This window comes from Ranitomeya imitator, chromosome 5, assembly GCF_032444005.1.
Source record: "Ranitomeya imitator isolate aRanImi1 chromosome 5, aRanImi1.pri, whole genome shotgun sequence".
NCBI lineage: Eukaryota > Metazoa > Chordata > Amphibia > Anura > Dendrobatidae > Ranitomeya > Ranitomeya imitator.
The window spans coordinates 383,309,228-383,327,450 of NC_091286.1; the positions used below are offsets into that span (position 1 = coordinate 383,309,228).

The 18,223-nt window shown below is 40.8% G+C and overlaps 1 protein-coding gene across 2 annotated transcripts in view; it reads right to left on the minus strand.

Moving 5' to 3' along the window:
- GFRAL (GDNF family receptor alpha like) overlaps nucleotides 1-14,698 on the minus strand; it is a 269,983-nt gene extending 255,285 nt beyond the window's left edge. Inside the window, exon 1 of one of the 2 annotated variants that reach the window (XM_069726751.1) lies at nucleotides 14,621-14,698. In XM_069726751.1, coding sequence (XP_069582852.1) covers nucleotides 14,621-14,642 — 22 coding nt within the window. In that variant the 5' untranslated portion in view covers nucleotides 14,643-14,698. The remainder of the gene's footprint in view (nucleotides 1-14,620) is intronic. The other variant, XM_069726753.1, reaches the window with a different exon arrangement.
- Nucleotides 14,699-18,223: the final 3,525 nt, after the last annotated feature.

Genomic DNA, 18,223 nt, shown 5'->3' on the forward strand with positions numbered 1-18,223 from the left:
GCGATGCTGCAGCGATACCGACAACGATGTCGATCGCTGCAGCGTCGCTGTTTGGTCACTGGAGAGCTGTCACACAGACAGCTCTCCAGCGACCAACGATCCCGAGGTCCCCGGTAACCAGGGTGAACATCGGGTTACTAAGTGCAGGGCCGCGCTTAGTAACCCGATGTTTACCCTGGTTACCAGCGTAAACGTTAAAAAAAAACACTACATACCTTCAGCTGTCTGTCCTCCGGCGCTCTGCTTTCCTCTGCACTGTCAGCGCTGGTCAGCCAGAAAGCAGAGCGGTGACGTCACCGCTGTGCTTTCCGGCTGGCCGGCGCTGACACAGGATGCAGGAGGAGTGCAGAGAAGCAGAGCACCGGGGACAGACAGCTGAAGGTAAGTATGTAGTGTTTGTTTTTTTAACGTTTGCGCTGGTAACCAGGGTAAACATCGGGTTACAATGTGCGGCCCTGCGCTTAGTAACCCGATGTTTACCCTGGTTACCAGTGAAGACTTCGCTGGATCGGCGTCACACATGCCGATCCAGCAATGTCAGCAGGAGTCCAGCGATGAAATAAAGTTCTGGCCTTTCTTCAGCGACCAACGATCTCCCAGCAGGGGCCTGATCGTTGGTCGCTGTCACACATAACAATTTCCTTAACGATATCGTTGCTACGTCACAAAAAGCAACAATATCGTTAACGATATCGTTATGTGTGACGGTACCTTAACTCTATATCTGCGGGTCGGGTTAATAGCATTATCAGACAGGTCATCTTTAAGAATGGGTACAATCTAGTCTAGTTTTCAAAAAAGCATTCCAGTCTTAGATAGAAGTTTGCAGACTTGGATATGTTAAAGATATGGAAGGAGCCTTGAGAAGGTCTCTAAGGGAATAATAAGAGACGAAAGTTCAATATTTATCCACAATATGGAACTACAAGGAGACTAACATATTCTTAGCTTGTCTGGCATGCATGCTTTATTGTATGTCTATTAGTTGGGTAGAACCATTTCACCATTTATAGTTATTTTGATTAATGTTGAAGGGAAATCTGAAATATTTGCTTTGCCCAATGGACTGCAGCATCTAGGAGTGTACAAAGATGTTAGATGGAATCGGGAAACAGGTATTGCAGCGAAGATATAAATAACGTAGAAAAAAGAAATTGCATAGCACTCACCGATCCTCATTAAAAATCCATACTTTATTCAAGTGATTAAAACATCAGGGCCAGGAGAGTGGATCTAGGATTGACACGTGGAAGTGCTGTTTAGCATGAAACGGCCGTCGTCAGCACCTGTTTGCACACTCCTGGATCCACTCTCCTGGCCATAATGTTGTTAGGAGGACCGATTGTACCGAACCACACAGTATGGGGGCATTTAAAAGGTACTTTTTGGGCTATCAAGAGGGGGTCCCGAGATATAACTTTTTTATTTTTCAATATGGCAATGTGAGGCGTTGTTTTTTGCAGGACGAATTGTACTTTTGAACAATATTATTTTTTTACCATGGTGTACTGGAAAATGGGGAAATTCAAAGTGCAGTGAAATTGCAAAAATATTTAGAATGGAGAGTCCTTAGTGGTTGATGCCTTTTAATGGCTAACTGAAAAGATGGTAGCTAATTGCAAGCTTTCAAGACTACTCAGGCCTCTTCATCAGGACTGGTCCAATATTTATGGACATAACTGTTTATCACCCATGGTAATTCTGCTTCATATCACCTGTCTTATCCATGTTTTTTTTTTGTTTGTTTTTTCTCTGTGATGTTTTGCGCATAAATATGTGATTTCCCAGAATTTCTTTTAGTCTATGCCTGATGAAGAGGCATGAGTAGTCTCGAAAGCTTGCAATTTGTTACCATCTTTTCAGTTAGCCATTAAAAGGTATCAACCACTGAGGACTTTCAATTCTAAATATTTTTCTATCTACTGGCTAACAGGGTACCAAGATATATATCTTTCCTGTATCAAAATGGAGGATATCAGAATGTACCACATCTTTATGGAACTAAAACCACTTCTGAAGAAACGTGCACAAATGGACAGCGACATTTTTTTCCTATCTAAATGCAAAACGGAGAATCTAATTCCCAAAGGACTCTGGATTACAAACCCAATTATTCATACCTACAATACCCACAGGACTTCTGAGAGATTAAAGAATCATCTTTTGCATGTCTGCTACAGCATAAAGAGTAAAGTCTAAGAGCAATTTGAAACTCTGAGGAAAACACTTACAGAAGACACAGAGCAAAAATTACAACAATACTACAACAAACTACGGGCCCTTCTGATTCATAACAAGGAAAAGAAACTGCACATATTGCGCCTCAATTCAGGATAATACAGACAGATACAAAACAAAGCCAAAACCTGACAACTTGGACAACCACTCCATTCCAGACACAAAAGCATATAGCTGTGTCATTAATCTTTCAGATTATAAACACAACAGAGTGGAGCTGACCATGCTTTCCAGAGGATTCTCATTTTATCTTACTAAGGCCCTGGAAAAAACTGAACTCTGCAGTGATATGGAGCATTTTTTCAGTAGACTGCGCTTGAGGAAATATTTCAATGATACAGAAGATTCAGAACCCACCGGGACTGAAGGAAAAGGGATTCTAACAACAAAGAAGAGGCCAGACTGGACACCTCCACCTGGACGCAACCCTCATTTGGATAAATATATAGACTCCTTCAGACATTTGATAAAATCCACCATTGTAGATACTAACCTGGAGACAAGCATCCAACATCAGTGCCCTGGAGAGAAAGGCCATACAGTCTCTGAAATCCAACAAAGAAATCATCATCAAACCTGCTGACAAGGGAGGTGCAATAGTCATGATGAACACATCAGACTATATGAAGGAAGCAAACAGACAACTTATGAACACACGCTATTAAAAAAAATTGAAGTTGGATACTACACAGGACTATTACAACGAGCTAAACAAGTTAGTATCTTCTCTGCCTGACAAATCCACAAGAGCCGATGACCTGATACCAGAAAGTCCCAAAACAGGGACATTCTACATGCTTCCCAAAATCCACAAATCTGGAAATCAAGGAAGACCAATTATCTCATGTGTGGGCACCCTTACTGAGCAGGTATCTGGATGGGTAGAGGGTATTCTTAAACCCCTGGTAAAGGATACACCCAGCTTCATTCAGGACACAACTGACCTATTGAACAAACAATAGGTCCTGTACCAGAAGGCACTATCCTGGCCACCATGGATGTGGAATCTTTGTACTCCAATATCCCACATCAGGATGGATTAAATGCCTGAAAATTCTTCCTGGAAAACACAGGGACTGATTCGGATGCTGTGGTCAAACTTATAAAATTCATCCTCACCCACAATTACTTTGAATTTGATGACAAGATTTATCTACAGGAGACTGGCACAGCAATGGGAAGTAAAATGGCTCCACAGTATGCAAATCTTTTCATGGCCAAGCTTGAAAGTGATTTTTCGTCCTCATGTCCAATCAGGCCTCTGGCCTACTACCGCTACATTGATGACATTTTAATCATCTGGACACAGTCTGAGCCGCAGCTAAAGACGTTCCATGAACAGTTTAATCAATTTCATCCCACCATCAACTTGACAATCAACTACTCCTGTACTGTAATTAACTTTTTGGACACCATCATTAAGCTGCAGAACAATAAAAAAGAGACATCTCTGTATCAGAAGCCAATCGACTGTCCAACATACCTTAAATGGGACAGTTTCCATCCAAAACACATAAAAAACTCCATTGTCTACAGCCAAGCCATCAGATACAATCGTATATGTTCCAACGCAATGGATAGAGATGAACACCTTGGTTGCCTTAGAAAGACCTTTTTGAATCAGGGCTACCATCCAAGAACAATTGAAAACCAGATTACAAGAGCCACCAGAATATCAAGGAATCACCTGCTATATTACAAAGCTGAAGAAGAAAATAACTGGGTGCCTCTAGTAGTCACCTACAATCCAAATCTGGTGGTGCTAAGGGGAGCTGCATGGAAATTACAACCTTTACTACAAAAAGATGCCCGCTTACAATCCATTTTCGCACACCCCCACTATTGTGTTTTAGGCAGCCACCAAATCTAAGAAGCATCATTGTCAAAAGCTCCCTGTCCTCTCCAACAGCTGCAGGTACCTTTCCTTGCAATCAGAAAAAATGTAGAACCTGTCCATTTATAATGACCACGGACAAGATAAAGATCCCCAATTCACATCAGGAATACAAGAAATCAAGTAATTTCAGCTGCGTCACTTCTAATGTGGTGTACCTAATTATTTGTACCAAATGTCCAACTGGGGGTCTGTATGTGGGGGAGACAGGGCAATAACTGAGGACAAGGATGAAACATTATGGACATGAAATTACTTGTTTTAAAAGGTAATTTCAAATCTCAAAGAGACAGAAGAATATGGGAATATTAACGAATGATGACCTTTGACCTTTGACAGTCTTAGTGCAGGAATGAATGAGTCACAGGGATTTATGTATTTTTACATCAACTAACGAACTAAGGAATTTGCCCTTTAGACCATGTGGGGTCATCACAACAGAACCAGACCCCAATCAGAGAACAATAAAACATTCCTTATCTAAGAACTTGTCCAATATTTATGGACATAACTGTTTTATCACCCATGGTAATTCTGCTTCATGTCACCTGTCTTAAGCTAGTTTCACTCTAGCGTTTCCCTCCGTGAAGCCCCGCCCTTGGCCGCACCTCTGCTGCTAGCTCCGCCTACATCTGCATGTGGCCCGCATGCGGCCTGCGTACCTATATTTAACATTAGGTACGCAGGTTGTGCGGCTGTATGCGGATGGTGCCGCATGCGTCTTTTTGACCAGCGGAGACGCAGCCATGTAGCATTTTTTTTCTGCATGCGGAACCATCCGCAACGACGCATGCGGCACCATCCGCATACAGCCGCACGACCTGCGTACCTAATGTTAAATATAGGTACGCAGGCCGCATGCGGGCCGCATGCAGATGTAGGCGGAGCTAGCAGCGGAGGTGCGGCTGAGGGTGGGGCTTCACAGAGGAAGTCCGTACCCGCCACACATCAGGGAAACGCTAGTGTGAAACTAGCCTTATCCATGTTTTTTTTCTCTGTGATGTTTTGTGCATAAATATATTATTCTCCAGATTTTCCTTTAGTCTATGCCTGATGAAGAGGCCTGAGTAGTCTCGAAAGCTTGCAATTTGTTACCATCTTTTCAGTTAGCCATTAAAAGGTATCAACCACTGAGGACTCTCAATTCTAAATATTTTTCTGTCTTCTGGCTAACACGGTACCAAGATATATATCTTTCCTGTAGTGAAATTGCAAAAACTTGCAAAATAACTCGTAAAAGTGAAATTCCACTGGTCCTCTGAGGCCACTCACAAAGATGGCCACACGCTGGACCTCATCTTCACCCGCCTCTGTTCCCTTACTAATCTCATTAACACACCCCTCCCCCTGCCTGACCACAACCTACTGACATTCTCTTCCCTCTCCTCTCCTAATGTGCAACCCCCACTCCACAAACTCCCTCGCAGAAATCTCAAACATCTCAACTTACAATCACTTTCGGAGTCCCTTCTCCCTCTCACAGACATAGCTTCCCTTCATGCCACAGATGCTGCTGCCACTTTTTATAACACCACAATAACAGCAACACTCAATTCGGTCGCCCCGCTCATGCATAGTAAAACTCGTACAATTAACAGGCAGCCCTGGCTGACCAGCCTGACCAAAGAATTGAGACGGGCTTCCAGGATTGCTGAGCGGAGATGGAAGCAATACTGCTCTGCCGACCACTTCACTGCATACAAGCAGTCCCTCGTCAGCTTCAAGTCTGCGTTCACTGCCGCAAAACAAACTTACTTCTCATCTCTCATATCCTCTCTGTCTCACAACCCTAAACAGCTTTTCAACACTTTCAATTCTCTACTCCGTCCCCCAGCACCTCCCCCTCCCCCTCTCATTTCTGCTGAAGACTTCGCCTCTTTCTTTAAACAGAAGATCGATACGATCAGAGAAAGCTTTGGCCCACAGCGCCCACTGCCCCTCTTAGCTGCTCAACCCTGCTCCTCCAAAACCAGCTTCTCCACTATGACAGAAGTTCAGCTCTCAACCCTCCTGTCAAGATCACACCTCACCACCTGCACGCTTGACCCACTCCTGTCCCACCTTATCCCTAACCTTTCCATGGTCCTCATCCCAACCCTAACGCACCTCTTCAACCTCTCACTCACAACAGGTGTCTTCCCCTCATCCTTCAAGCATGCCAAGATCACACCCATCCTCAAAAAGCCCTCCCTCGACCCATCCTTTGTGTCTAGCTATCGCTCGATATCTATTCTCCCTTATGCCTCCAAATTGCTGGAGCAACACATCCATCTTGAACTGTCCTCCCACCTCTCCTCCTGATCCCTCTTTGATCGGTTACAATCAGGCTTCCGTTCCCATCACTCAACTGAAACTGCCCTAACTAAAGTCACCAATGACCTACTAACTGCCAGGAGCAAGCGACACTACTCTGTCCTCCTTCTCCTTGACCTGTCTTCTGCCTTTGACACTGTGGACCACTCCCTTTTGCTACAAATCCTCTCATCTCTTGGCATCACAGACTTGGCCCTTTCCTGGATCTCGTCATGTCTGACAGACCAAACATTCAGTGTCTCCCTCCCCCACACCACCTCCTCACTTTGCCCCTTGTCAGTCGGTGTTCCTCAAGGCTCTGTTCTAGGACCCCTACTCTTCTCCATCTACACTCTCAGCCTGGGATAGCTCATAAAATCCCACCATATGCAGTACCATCTCTACGCTCATGACACGCATATCTACCTATCCGGACCTGACCTCACCTCCTTACTTACCAAAATACCGCACTGTCTGTCTGCTATTTCAGCCTTCTTTTCTGCTCGCTTTCTACAACTGAACATGGACAAAACAGAATTCATCATCTTTCCCCCATCTCAATCTACCCCTCCGCCAGACCTATCCATCAATGTCAATGGCTGCTCACTTTCCCCAGTCCCACACGCCCAGTGCCTCTGGGTGATCCTCGACTCTGCCCTCTCTTTCAAGCCACATATCCAAGCCCTTGCCTCCTCCTGCCATCTCAAACTCAAAAATATTTCCCGGATCCGTGCTTTCCTTGACTGCAACACCGCAAAAACACTAGTGCATGCCTTTATCATCTCCCGCCTCGACTACTGCAACCTCCTACTCTCTGGGCTCCCCTCTAGCACTCTGGCACCACTCCAATCCATCCTACACTCTGCTGCCTGACTAATCTATCTGTCTCCCCGCTATGCCCCAGCCTCTCCCCTATGTCAAGCCCTTCACTGGCTTCCTATCGCCCAGAGACTCCAGTTCAAAACCCTCACAATGACATACAAGCCACCTGTCTCCTCCATACATCTGTGACATGGTCTCCCGGTACCTACCTACACGCAACCTCCGATCCTCTCAAGACCTCCTTCTCTACTCCCCTCTCATCTCTTCTTCCCACAACCGCATCCAAGACTTCTCCCGTACTTCCCCCATACTCTGGAACTCTCTACCCCAACACATCAGACTCTCGCCTACCATAGAAACCTTCAAAAAGAACCTGAAGACTCACCTCTTCCGACAAGCCTACAGCCTGCAGTGATTCTGAAGTTACTGGACCACCGCACAACCTGCCCTACCCTCTCCTAGTTTTTCATCACCCATCACCTGCAGACTGTGAGGCCTCGTGGGCAGGGTCATCCCTTCTTATGTACCCGTGTGCCTTGTTATCTGCTCATGTTTAATGTATTTGTCTATATTTGCCTCATATTCACATGGAAAGCGCCACGGAATAAATGGCGCTATAAAAATGTATAATAATAATAATAATATACATTTTTTTTTATCACGTTCCCTAAATGCTAAAACTGACCTGTCAATGAGATTATTCAGGCCATTATGAGTTTGTAGATACCCAAAAATTATAGGTTCTTTTTTTATTTAAGTGGTGAAAAAAAGAAACATTTTGTCAAAAAAGTCTTCATTTTTTGCTGACCCTTAGCCTTAACCCTTTGGGGCTGGTCGAAGGCTTATGTTTTACTGAGCTGACATTTTTATTGCTATCCTTTTGGTGTGAATATGATGTTTTGATCCCCCGTTATTGCATTTTAATGCAGTGTTGCGGACACCAGATAAACATAATTCTGGCATTTTTTTTTCTCTTATTACACTGTTTACTGATTGGAATAATTCTTTTAATATATTGACAGAGCGGGCAATTCTGAACTTGGCAATATCAAATATGTGTATTTTAAATTTTTTTATTGCTTTATTTTGAATGAAGCAAATGGGGGTGATTTAAACTTTTATATTTTAAAATTTTTTAAATATTTTTAAACATTTTTTTTACTTTTTACTAACTTTAATAGTAAAATGATCACTGCTATGAGCAGCAGTCACTTGATGGGGTTCATAGCTATTTGACAATGACAACCACAGGGGTCTTGTGCAGACCTGGATTGTCATGCCAACCCATCAGTGACCCGCAGTCATATGACACGGGCGCCGACGGGGGGGTTGTGATGCGCTTCTGGTGCGATCATGTTAAAAGTTGTAGTAAGAGATTGACAGCGGCAATTGGCATACTAACAGTCGTAAGTGGATCGCAATTCCACCCGCAGATGTTAGCGAAACATGTCAGATGAAGAAATCAGCTGCCATGTGCTGGAAAAGTTGCAGGCTCATCGCCGGAGAAGATTGGAGGAGGTGACCTTGTATGTATAGGTACGTCCAAGGTCGTGACGAGATTAAAAGTGGTGACCGTAATTTATATCGGGAATACCTGGTGAAAGGTTCCCTTTAATAAAATGGGGATAATGTGTGCTGACAAGGCATATGGTAGTACGCTCACTTTGAAGAGATGTGCAAATACCAGGCACAAAATTGTTTAAAATCCAGAGATGGAATGAATCAGCTGCAGCTGCCCCAAGTGATGGTATGGTGCAGGGGCCAACAGTTTAAAATTAAAAAAGAAAAGGGGGCGATAAAAGCACTGCTGAGTGTGACAGACAAGCAGGTAATATCTACATACAGTAGGAGTTTTTTAAATGAATACAGGGTTAAGTGTTTGAGCATTGCACAGATGTCTTCCCCAGGCTAGAAGTGTATGTTAGCAGTACTACAAATGGATTTAAATAGACAAAAAGGTGGGAAAGGAACAATAAAATGACATCACGGGGCTAAAAGTCAGTGCCCATAAACAAATAAGATAAAGATAAAATTACATAATATATAGGAGGGGAGTGTGCAATCTAAAATAGGAACATAATAAAATAAACACCAAATGTTAAATTGAGAGCACTTAAAAAAGGTTATACAGTGACATCATGAGGTTAGGGCTCAACGCAAATAAGTAAATGAAACATGGGTAAAAAGTACATTGTAGATAATAACCAGCAAAATAGCAAATTATATAAACTAGGAATAATGAGTAAAAACTTAAAATCTCTAGCGTGTCTAGCAATGAGATGAGTAAAATCCGATATTTTAAATATCAGTGTTAAAAAGAAAAAAATACTAAAAACAAGAACATGTACCATTACTTCTAATACCTCATAAGCAATAAGAAAAAGAAAGAAAAACACAGTCCTAAGGTCCCAAATAGTGTATAAAAATTACAAAAATCTTTATTAATATTCAAAAAAGGTAAAGAGGGCAAAAATGTGCACACAAACGCGCATTGGGCGCACGCAGGTTCAGGACCCAGCCTCCCCCCCCCCCCCCCAGGTATATATAAAAGTGATATTGCTGTGCTATCACATTTCTGTGTACGGTCATATGTTTATAGACCTTATATAGGTCTATGCACTCGGGCACTTTAATAAAGTGAGTTGTTATTTTTGCCCCAGATATATATAAAAGTGATATCGCTGTGCTATGACATTCTTGTGTATGGTCATATGTTTATAGACCTTATATAGGTCTATGCACTTGGGCACTTTAAACAAGTGAGTTGTTATTTTTGATATAGTTATCTTTATTGTGCACACCTTTTTGGCACTTTTTTCACAATGCTATTGAGCCTTTTGTGTATGTAATGCTCATGTATATAGTGTTTTAATATTTGCATTTTTTTACACACTTTTAATGTATTTATTGCACTTTATATAATATTTGCACCTTTTGATATGCACAACGAAAAAGCAAATATAAGGATTTCTTCAGTATTGGGGGTTGCTCTGTTGAGTATGGGTACCATGTAATCCTGTCCCTGCGACTTTTTTATAGATATATTATTTTAAAAAAAATCTTTTTATATATTGTTGCCATTTCATTAAATAAAGGCATATTCTAAAGATTCCTGAGCTTCAAGACTTTCTGGTGATTTCTTACTCCATGGTGGTTCGGTACTTGGTCTCATCTAGTATTGTACAATGTTATGCCTGACATTTGGTTAGGATCGTAGATGTGATACAGTATATGTCTTGTCATCCATTGCACATTTGAATATGATTATTGATAGACTTTGAGACACATTTTCAAGTGCAAGACTAACCAATGTAGATTATGATGAGCAACACTTAATCTTAGGCATTATTATCTAGGGCGTATTAGGGACTTTTAGGGTAAGCCTACATTGAGCACGGGAGTCAATTGCAATCTTAGGGTGCCAACCTCCGCAGTAAGTTAGAAACAGGATATATCGATACTATTGTCACTTCTGCCCCCCTTTTTATGTTTGTTTTTTTCGGAGGGGGGGGGCTCAGGCATATTTAGATTGGATGGCCATACTTTTTCTGATTTTATAATAAACTTTTTGATATTACTTCTTATTTTAAGGATATTAATAAAATGGGAGTTTTAATATATGCTTTCCATAGAGTGCATATTCTGTTATTTGAAAAGTTTTTTCATACACTGTTAACAAATTAATTGTGTAGAAAAAGGTAGAGGGAAACCAGCTCACCTAAAGCAGTATTCGGCTTGTTGAAGCATGGAACTCATTTGCTACACGTATGAATAATCCAAAGTAGAGAGTGGATATGGTTTCAGCTTCATAACATCCATTTTAATTTTAACAAGGTAAAATCAATCAGGTTATAAAGTCACATCCCAATCCACAGTAGCAATACGGTTCAAACGCCAACAAGCATCCTTTGTCAAGCTGATATTTTACCTTGTTAAAATAAAAATGGATTTTTTGAAGCTGGAACCATTTCCCCTCTTTGCTTTGGAGAACAAACATTTGTCAGTGAAATACCCATCTGTTGTATGGCTAACATACAGTACAGACCAAAAGTTTGGACACACCTTCTCATTTAAAGATTTTTCTGTATTTTCATGACTATGAAAATTGTACATTCATACTGAAGGCATCAAAACTATGAATTAACACATGTGAAATTATATACCGCAGAGTGAAGACAAAAATGGCCAACAAGTGCTAAGCATCTCTGGGAACTCCTTCAAGATTGTTGGAAGACCATTCCTGGTCACTACCTCTTGAAACTCATCAAGAGAATGCCAAGAGTGTGCAAAGCAGTCATCAAATAAAAAGGTGGCTACTTTGAAGAACCTAGAATATAAGACATCATTTCAGTTGTTTGACACTTTTTTGTTAAGTATATCATTCCACATGTGTTAATTCATAGTTTTGGTGCCTTCAGTGTGAATGTACAATTTTCATAGTCATGAAAATACAGAAAAATCTTTAAATGAGAAGGTGTGTCCTTTAACTTTTGGTCTGTACCTTACATGCCTGGCATGAGGAAGAAATCTGTCTGATGTTGAAATGCACAACCTTGTATTCTTTTAATAAATTATTATGTTGATATTACCTGCCTGCCTGTCACATTGAGCAGTTTTATATAACCCCTTTTTATTTTAATTCTTAAACAAATTAAAGGGAATCTGCCAGGCTATTCATGCTACTCATACCATAGTCAGAATGAATATGTAGCGCTGGCATCTCAGCCTGCTGTCCCTCTTCACCAGCAGAGTCACTGACCTACTACCACAGCTCCGGTACCTCACTTCCTAATTCTGCTGCAGACGCCTTGGGTGTGCGCACTGCGCACAGTTCCCTGGGCATTGTGCTTAGGTCGCACATGCACTCCACTAAAGTGTCACCAGCTAATGGCTGGGAGACACTCATTATATAAGGCACCTCCACATTAAGGGAAGTGCCTGTGCAGGATTGTAAGTTTGTTCCCAAACACTCTTGTTAGTTCTCAGGTCCCAATGCTCGTATTCCTGTATTACCTGCCTGTCTATCAGCCATGCCCGCCTGCCTGTCCATCAGATGGTCCAGCCTGCATCTGAAAATTCCCATCTGTATGTCAGCTGGTCCAGCTGCACTTGCCAGTGCTCATCTCCACATTAGCCAGGCCAGCTGCACCTGCCAGTGATATTCTCTACAACAGCTGGTCCAGCCATACCTGCCAGTTCTCATCTGTACATCAGCTGGTCCCTTCTGCATCCATGATTCCCGTGTTCTTACAGTGCCTGCCTGCATCTACTATACCTTCCTTTGGGCCATCCCAGCTACTCATCCCTAGGGGTCAGCTGCCATCTACCCAAGGTAACACCCAGTCAACCTCCTTTGTCTCTCCTCGGATCACGACATTGAAGGCCGCTGTGTATCCGAGGTTGGCTTAGGTGAGGCTCCAAATTACAGAATTGTTGCCTGGCTGCACAATTACAAAATCTATGAACCATAGCTGGAGCTCAGAGTAGTCAAGCCAGTCCACCTCCCTCTGTCTTCTCCAAGCAAAACTCTAGTGATTGACTACGTCTTTCTCTTGTAAATAGGGAGGACCTAAACCAGTTGCAGTGCAGCCAGCAGAAGACATCCGGGGGAAATGTCAGGCTAGGCTCGTATCCAGCTAGATCTTCAAAGTATATTTTATCAGTAACACTGGAGACTTAAAGAGAATAATATACCTGGTCGCAGCTGTACAGCCATGCTCTGATTCATATTGCCGCCGTTTGGGTAGCATGAATCACCTGATAGGTTCCTTTTAAGACATAGCTAATAGAAAAACATTTGTGGAACTGCATACAATTTGCCATTTTACATTGATAATATTCTATAGTGCCTACACAATGTCACTAATAGATAAACTATACAGCTATCCAGAGTCAGTTTCTAGTGTGAATCATTGAGAGACGTGTACAAGAAGTGAATATGATTGGTAAATGATGCCATTTAGTTATCTTAAATCAATTCAAATTTTTAATGGACTATGCTTTTCAATACCTTTATATATTATTGCATGGTATATGTACTTATAGTACAGCATGGTTACTCATTGGTTGGTAATTTAGTCTTGCAGCGCTGGGGTCCTGGGTTCAAATCCCATCAAACAGTTTGTTGTTCTCCCTTTGTCTGTGTGGGCTTCCTACGGGTACGCTAGTTTCCACCTACATTCCAAACACATACTGACAGGGAATTTTGATTGTGAGCCATAATTGGGACAGTGATAATGATGTCTTTAAAATGCTGTTGAATTAATGGCGCTATGTATGTGATTAAAATAAATAAATGTGTTTACTCCAATAGGAGTCTGTGGTAGATAAAAAAAAAAATGCTTCCTCCGAAGATAATGCAAGAAACACAATGTGAGCCTAACTTACAAAATTACTATTTGTCATAATTTATATGCACAAGTACAGATGTTTTCTCTGACAAAAATATGCTGTAAGTTTAGTAAAGGCTTCCTTTTAACTACTATAAATAATGTTATAATACTTTGTTAAAATGTAACATGTAACCATACATAATCTCTCTGTCTCCTTTTTTGTTATTGAATGTTTTATATATTTATATGTTTTTACAGTCCTGCATCCAAAGTATTACATTTGTAGACATTTATACTATATTTTTTATGACAATTCTATGCACAGTCATAAAGATAATGGGTGACGGAAACGTAATTAGTGGGTATTATTATCCCGAATGATGATAACTTTGAAGTCATAATACACAGAATTTATCTTTTGCGGATATAAAGTCAGCAGACTAAAAATAAATAATCTACAAAGTAGTTAAAATAGTTGATTATATATACATATATTTATTATATTCTATAATGTGTTGTATATGTTCTTAAAATCTCTTTAACAATTAATATACATCATTTGTCGTTGCTTATATTTGTCCATCAAGCCTTTGTATTTACAGAGTTTAACCTATCACCGTGTGATGGTCTAAATATACTTGTTCAATAGTGGATTATCAGCTGGAGAATAATAGCAGGCAATGCACTCAGAAGCTGAAAGAGCACCTGTTAGGGCATACTCCTCTGGTCTCAAAAGCTGACAAAATAAATAGTGCTTTGGACATGCAGGAGAAACAAAAAACGAGTAATAAGTAATACATAATTCTCTGAATGTAAAATAAAAGTAACCAGGAAAGCTAATCCGATTTCACTTTATGGCGATTGCTTAAATATTTAGATTACATGTAAGTTAAAGTAAAAATAAGTGAAAGCAATAAAATAAGTTATCCTGTAATAAAACATCCTAACACGGTAAACAGAATTCATACATAAAACAACTTAAACTCTCATCTTTTAAAATGATATATGTTTCCTCCATGTAAAATATACATGGCTCTGTTACCTGCGAACCAGATGTACTTCATTGCAGTAAAGAGTGAATCCAGAGTTACTGAAGTGCATGGATCTAATGAGCGCGAGCAAATAACCATCAGCCAGGATTTCAGCACTACTCTTACAGAACAGCTCCAGCCCACAGGACCTTGAGCTATTTGCCTGTCATTAGTAGTTTGTCATGTATGTCTAGTATTCCAATTTTAAACAGATAGGGAGGATTTGTTTTTGGATAGTTTGTTACATTACTAGTGACAGATAGATGAGGGAGAAGATATGAATGTATCACAGCCTGTTTAGAGCTAAGCTTCACAATCGTGATTCGATAAAAAAAAGAAAACCTCTAAAAGATACATGCAGCGAGTGAGCCACGTGTTATACAACACTATAGTAAAGATTCATTTCAAAGGGTCATCATTATCTACAAACAATTGATTAATTCCTTTTTTTAAGTTTTGAGTAATGTGATGGAGGGTTTGGGGACAGTATTCCTTTTTAGCTGTGCTTTCTGGAAAGAAAAGAGGCAATACAATATTCAAATTATAACAACCATTATTTATAATTTTATGAAAGGGATTGTCCAGGATTTAAGATTTGATAGTAGGCACGACAGGTCATCATTATGAGATTGATGTGGGTTCAACACCTAGTATCATCATGATCAGCTGAAAACTGCACTGACTGTAGTGGAAATAGTCAAAGTATGGGGAGAAACAGAGCAGCCACATATATTGCTTAGTGGCCACTATCAAGTACTAATCTTTATCTTTCATTCCAGTGAATAGAATAGTTCATTACCTTACAGGGTATTCCCAGCTCTAAAATACAATCCCAATATGTACTATGTGTAGTAATGATAATATTAGCAAATACCTCCAATTAGAAATGTAGTATAGTTCTTCTTATTCGCTATGTCACCTACCCTGTGTGCAGGGCATTGCTGTAACTTGTTTCCATTGTCACGACCACTCGCATAGTAACAGTTATTTAGTCAGTGGTCGTAACCATGGATACCTGAGGTCCTGCAATGCCTGCACATGGGTAAGCGGGATATTGAATCAGATGCACTATACTACATTTATGATTGGATATACTATATTTGCTAACATTATTATTACATCTACTACTTATACGATATTGGAGATGCAACTATTCCTTTAAGTCCTGGAGAAACTTTTTAAGAAAAGGAATTATAGCTGAAATATGATAAGAAAATCATGAAACTTCTATTGATATTTCTTAGCAGTCTGATGAGCTTTATAGTAAAGAACAACTGCTTCTCCTACACATACCTACAGATTGTTTCCTTTCGACAACTGTAATTATTGATTGAATTTCCTAGAACACAAACACAATACATTATTGCAATGTTTGAGCAAAACCCTGGGGAAGATGAAATGCAAATAACAACCACTGAGAGGCCACAAATAGACACATATGGCACTCCACAAAGAGTTTTGCTAAATCAGGTTTCATTTCAAGGTTGGTCATCTCAGGATATGCTGGGCTAAGTAGAAACGTAAGGAATGACATCTAAAAAATGGTAGTAACACACTGGCTCTAAGAATAGGTGGGTCTAAAGCTGCTGATACCAGACAGGTGCCGTGCCACCCCTGTCACAACCACAGGTGGAAGATATAAAATCTAACAAATGAGGTATCGCGCTAAAATATAAACAACCAACTCGACATGTGGGTTCTTGCCTAGAACCTATAATGTGCCCATAAATGGCTGATACTGGAACTAACAATAAGATAGTGATAGCCGTGATATAGCGAAATAACACTACACACTTACTTATTGCCTGGACCGCGGAAGGTATGCCCATAGGTATGGAGGCCTGCGGGTGCTGTTGGTGGGGGTTCAGATTACCCGGGCGGCAGGAGTATGTTGGAGAACGCGGAGAGCCAGAGCGCTCAGGCCGGTGGCGTTCCTGGATGCGCGGCTGAAAAAAATGGCCGACGGTGCTCTGCAGCGTGTGACGTCACGAAGCTACGGAGCCTTGCTAGGGCAAAAAAGCTAACCAACGTGTTTCCAGGGACTCCATCCCTCTTCATCAGGGTATTCATCATATTTATAATTACTAGTTAATGCCCGAAATTCTTATAAACATTGAGAAAGTACTGTTTTTTGAAGAACCAGGAGCAGTGATATATGCTATAGGTTTTCCATGTAATTTCAAGATATCATTTATTATAAATGTTGAAAAGAGTATTTGACTTCCAAAGCTCCAAGTGAAGGCATCACAGGCACTATGATTACACATGTCCACATGAGTTTTGAACAAATCCTTTTGTGTTGGGTGTAATTGAATACAAGCCAGTGAAGAATTACTTTTAGAATAATTAAATTGTAAAAGCTGCAAAGAAGTTTACGCTAGAGGCAGTACAAGACATTTTCAGTGTTGTTGTGAACACATTTAACAAATTTAATTAACTTATCGGTGTAATGATTGCAACAAAAAACAGTACAATTCAGCAATATGATAGATGTGGCAAAAAACAGGTATCTAATACAAGTAAGATAAAATAAACAAGACTTATTTGTATTCAGCTTGGTAGTCCAAGGTGGCTGAATCATACACACTCAAAGAGACCGTGATGGGGACCTCACAATACATTTTGCAGTTTTTACAATATTTAGAGATGGGAAGTACAAGTTTCACCATTGCACAATGTGCAAAATTTTCCAAAAATTACCCAACGGGTCTGTATCATACATGCTGTAAAAGACTGTGATGGGGACCTCACAATACATTTTGCATTTATTAGAATAGGTAGAGACAGGGAGTACAAGTTTCACCATTGCGCAATGTGCAAAGGTTTAAAAAAAAATAAAAAATTAGACGAGGATTTTCTTTCAGACCAGCTGAAAGACAACGTGATGGGGACATCACAATACACTTAGCAGTTATTGCAAGAGGTAGAGATCGAGAGTACAAGTTTCACCATTGCACAATGTGCAAAGGTTTAAAAAAATTAGCCAAAGGGTCTCTCTCAGATCAGATGAAAGATGCCGTGATGGGGACATCACAATACAGTTATTACAAGAGGTAGAAATATAGAGTACACATTTTATCATTGCACAATGTGGATAGGTTTCAAAAAGTACAAAACAATACCCATGTGTGGTATATCTAAGGCAGCCAGGGTGGTAGTAGTGGCAACAGGCTGTACTGTTCCCATACCCTGGCTCCCCACAAATGAACCACAATGTCCATTCGTGCGCAGCCGTACGCACGCTCACATTTACTGTCAGAGTTCCCTCAGTTTCTGTCACTCCGGCTCCCAATCCATAAGCTTCACAAACTACTTAAGAGACAATGTCCTTTTTCAACAAGTTAACTTTACTGAGCAGTAGGGCTTTCGTCACACGTGCAGCACAATATACACCGAGTGGCATTTCCTCAGATTTCCCAGTTTCTCCTTCAGTCTCTTTCTCCTTCCTGAAATCCCTGCCTTGCTTCTGGAGAATCTCGGTCCCGCTTCTGAACAATCCCTGTTCCGTCTGTGCTCCAGGCCCACCAGCTTCCCACCATTACCTGTTCCGGCTTAAGTAGGAAAAGGTGCTAGGCTCACCATCTCAGCACCATCTGCCTCAGTCATAGACCCCG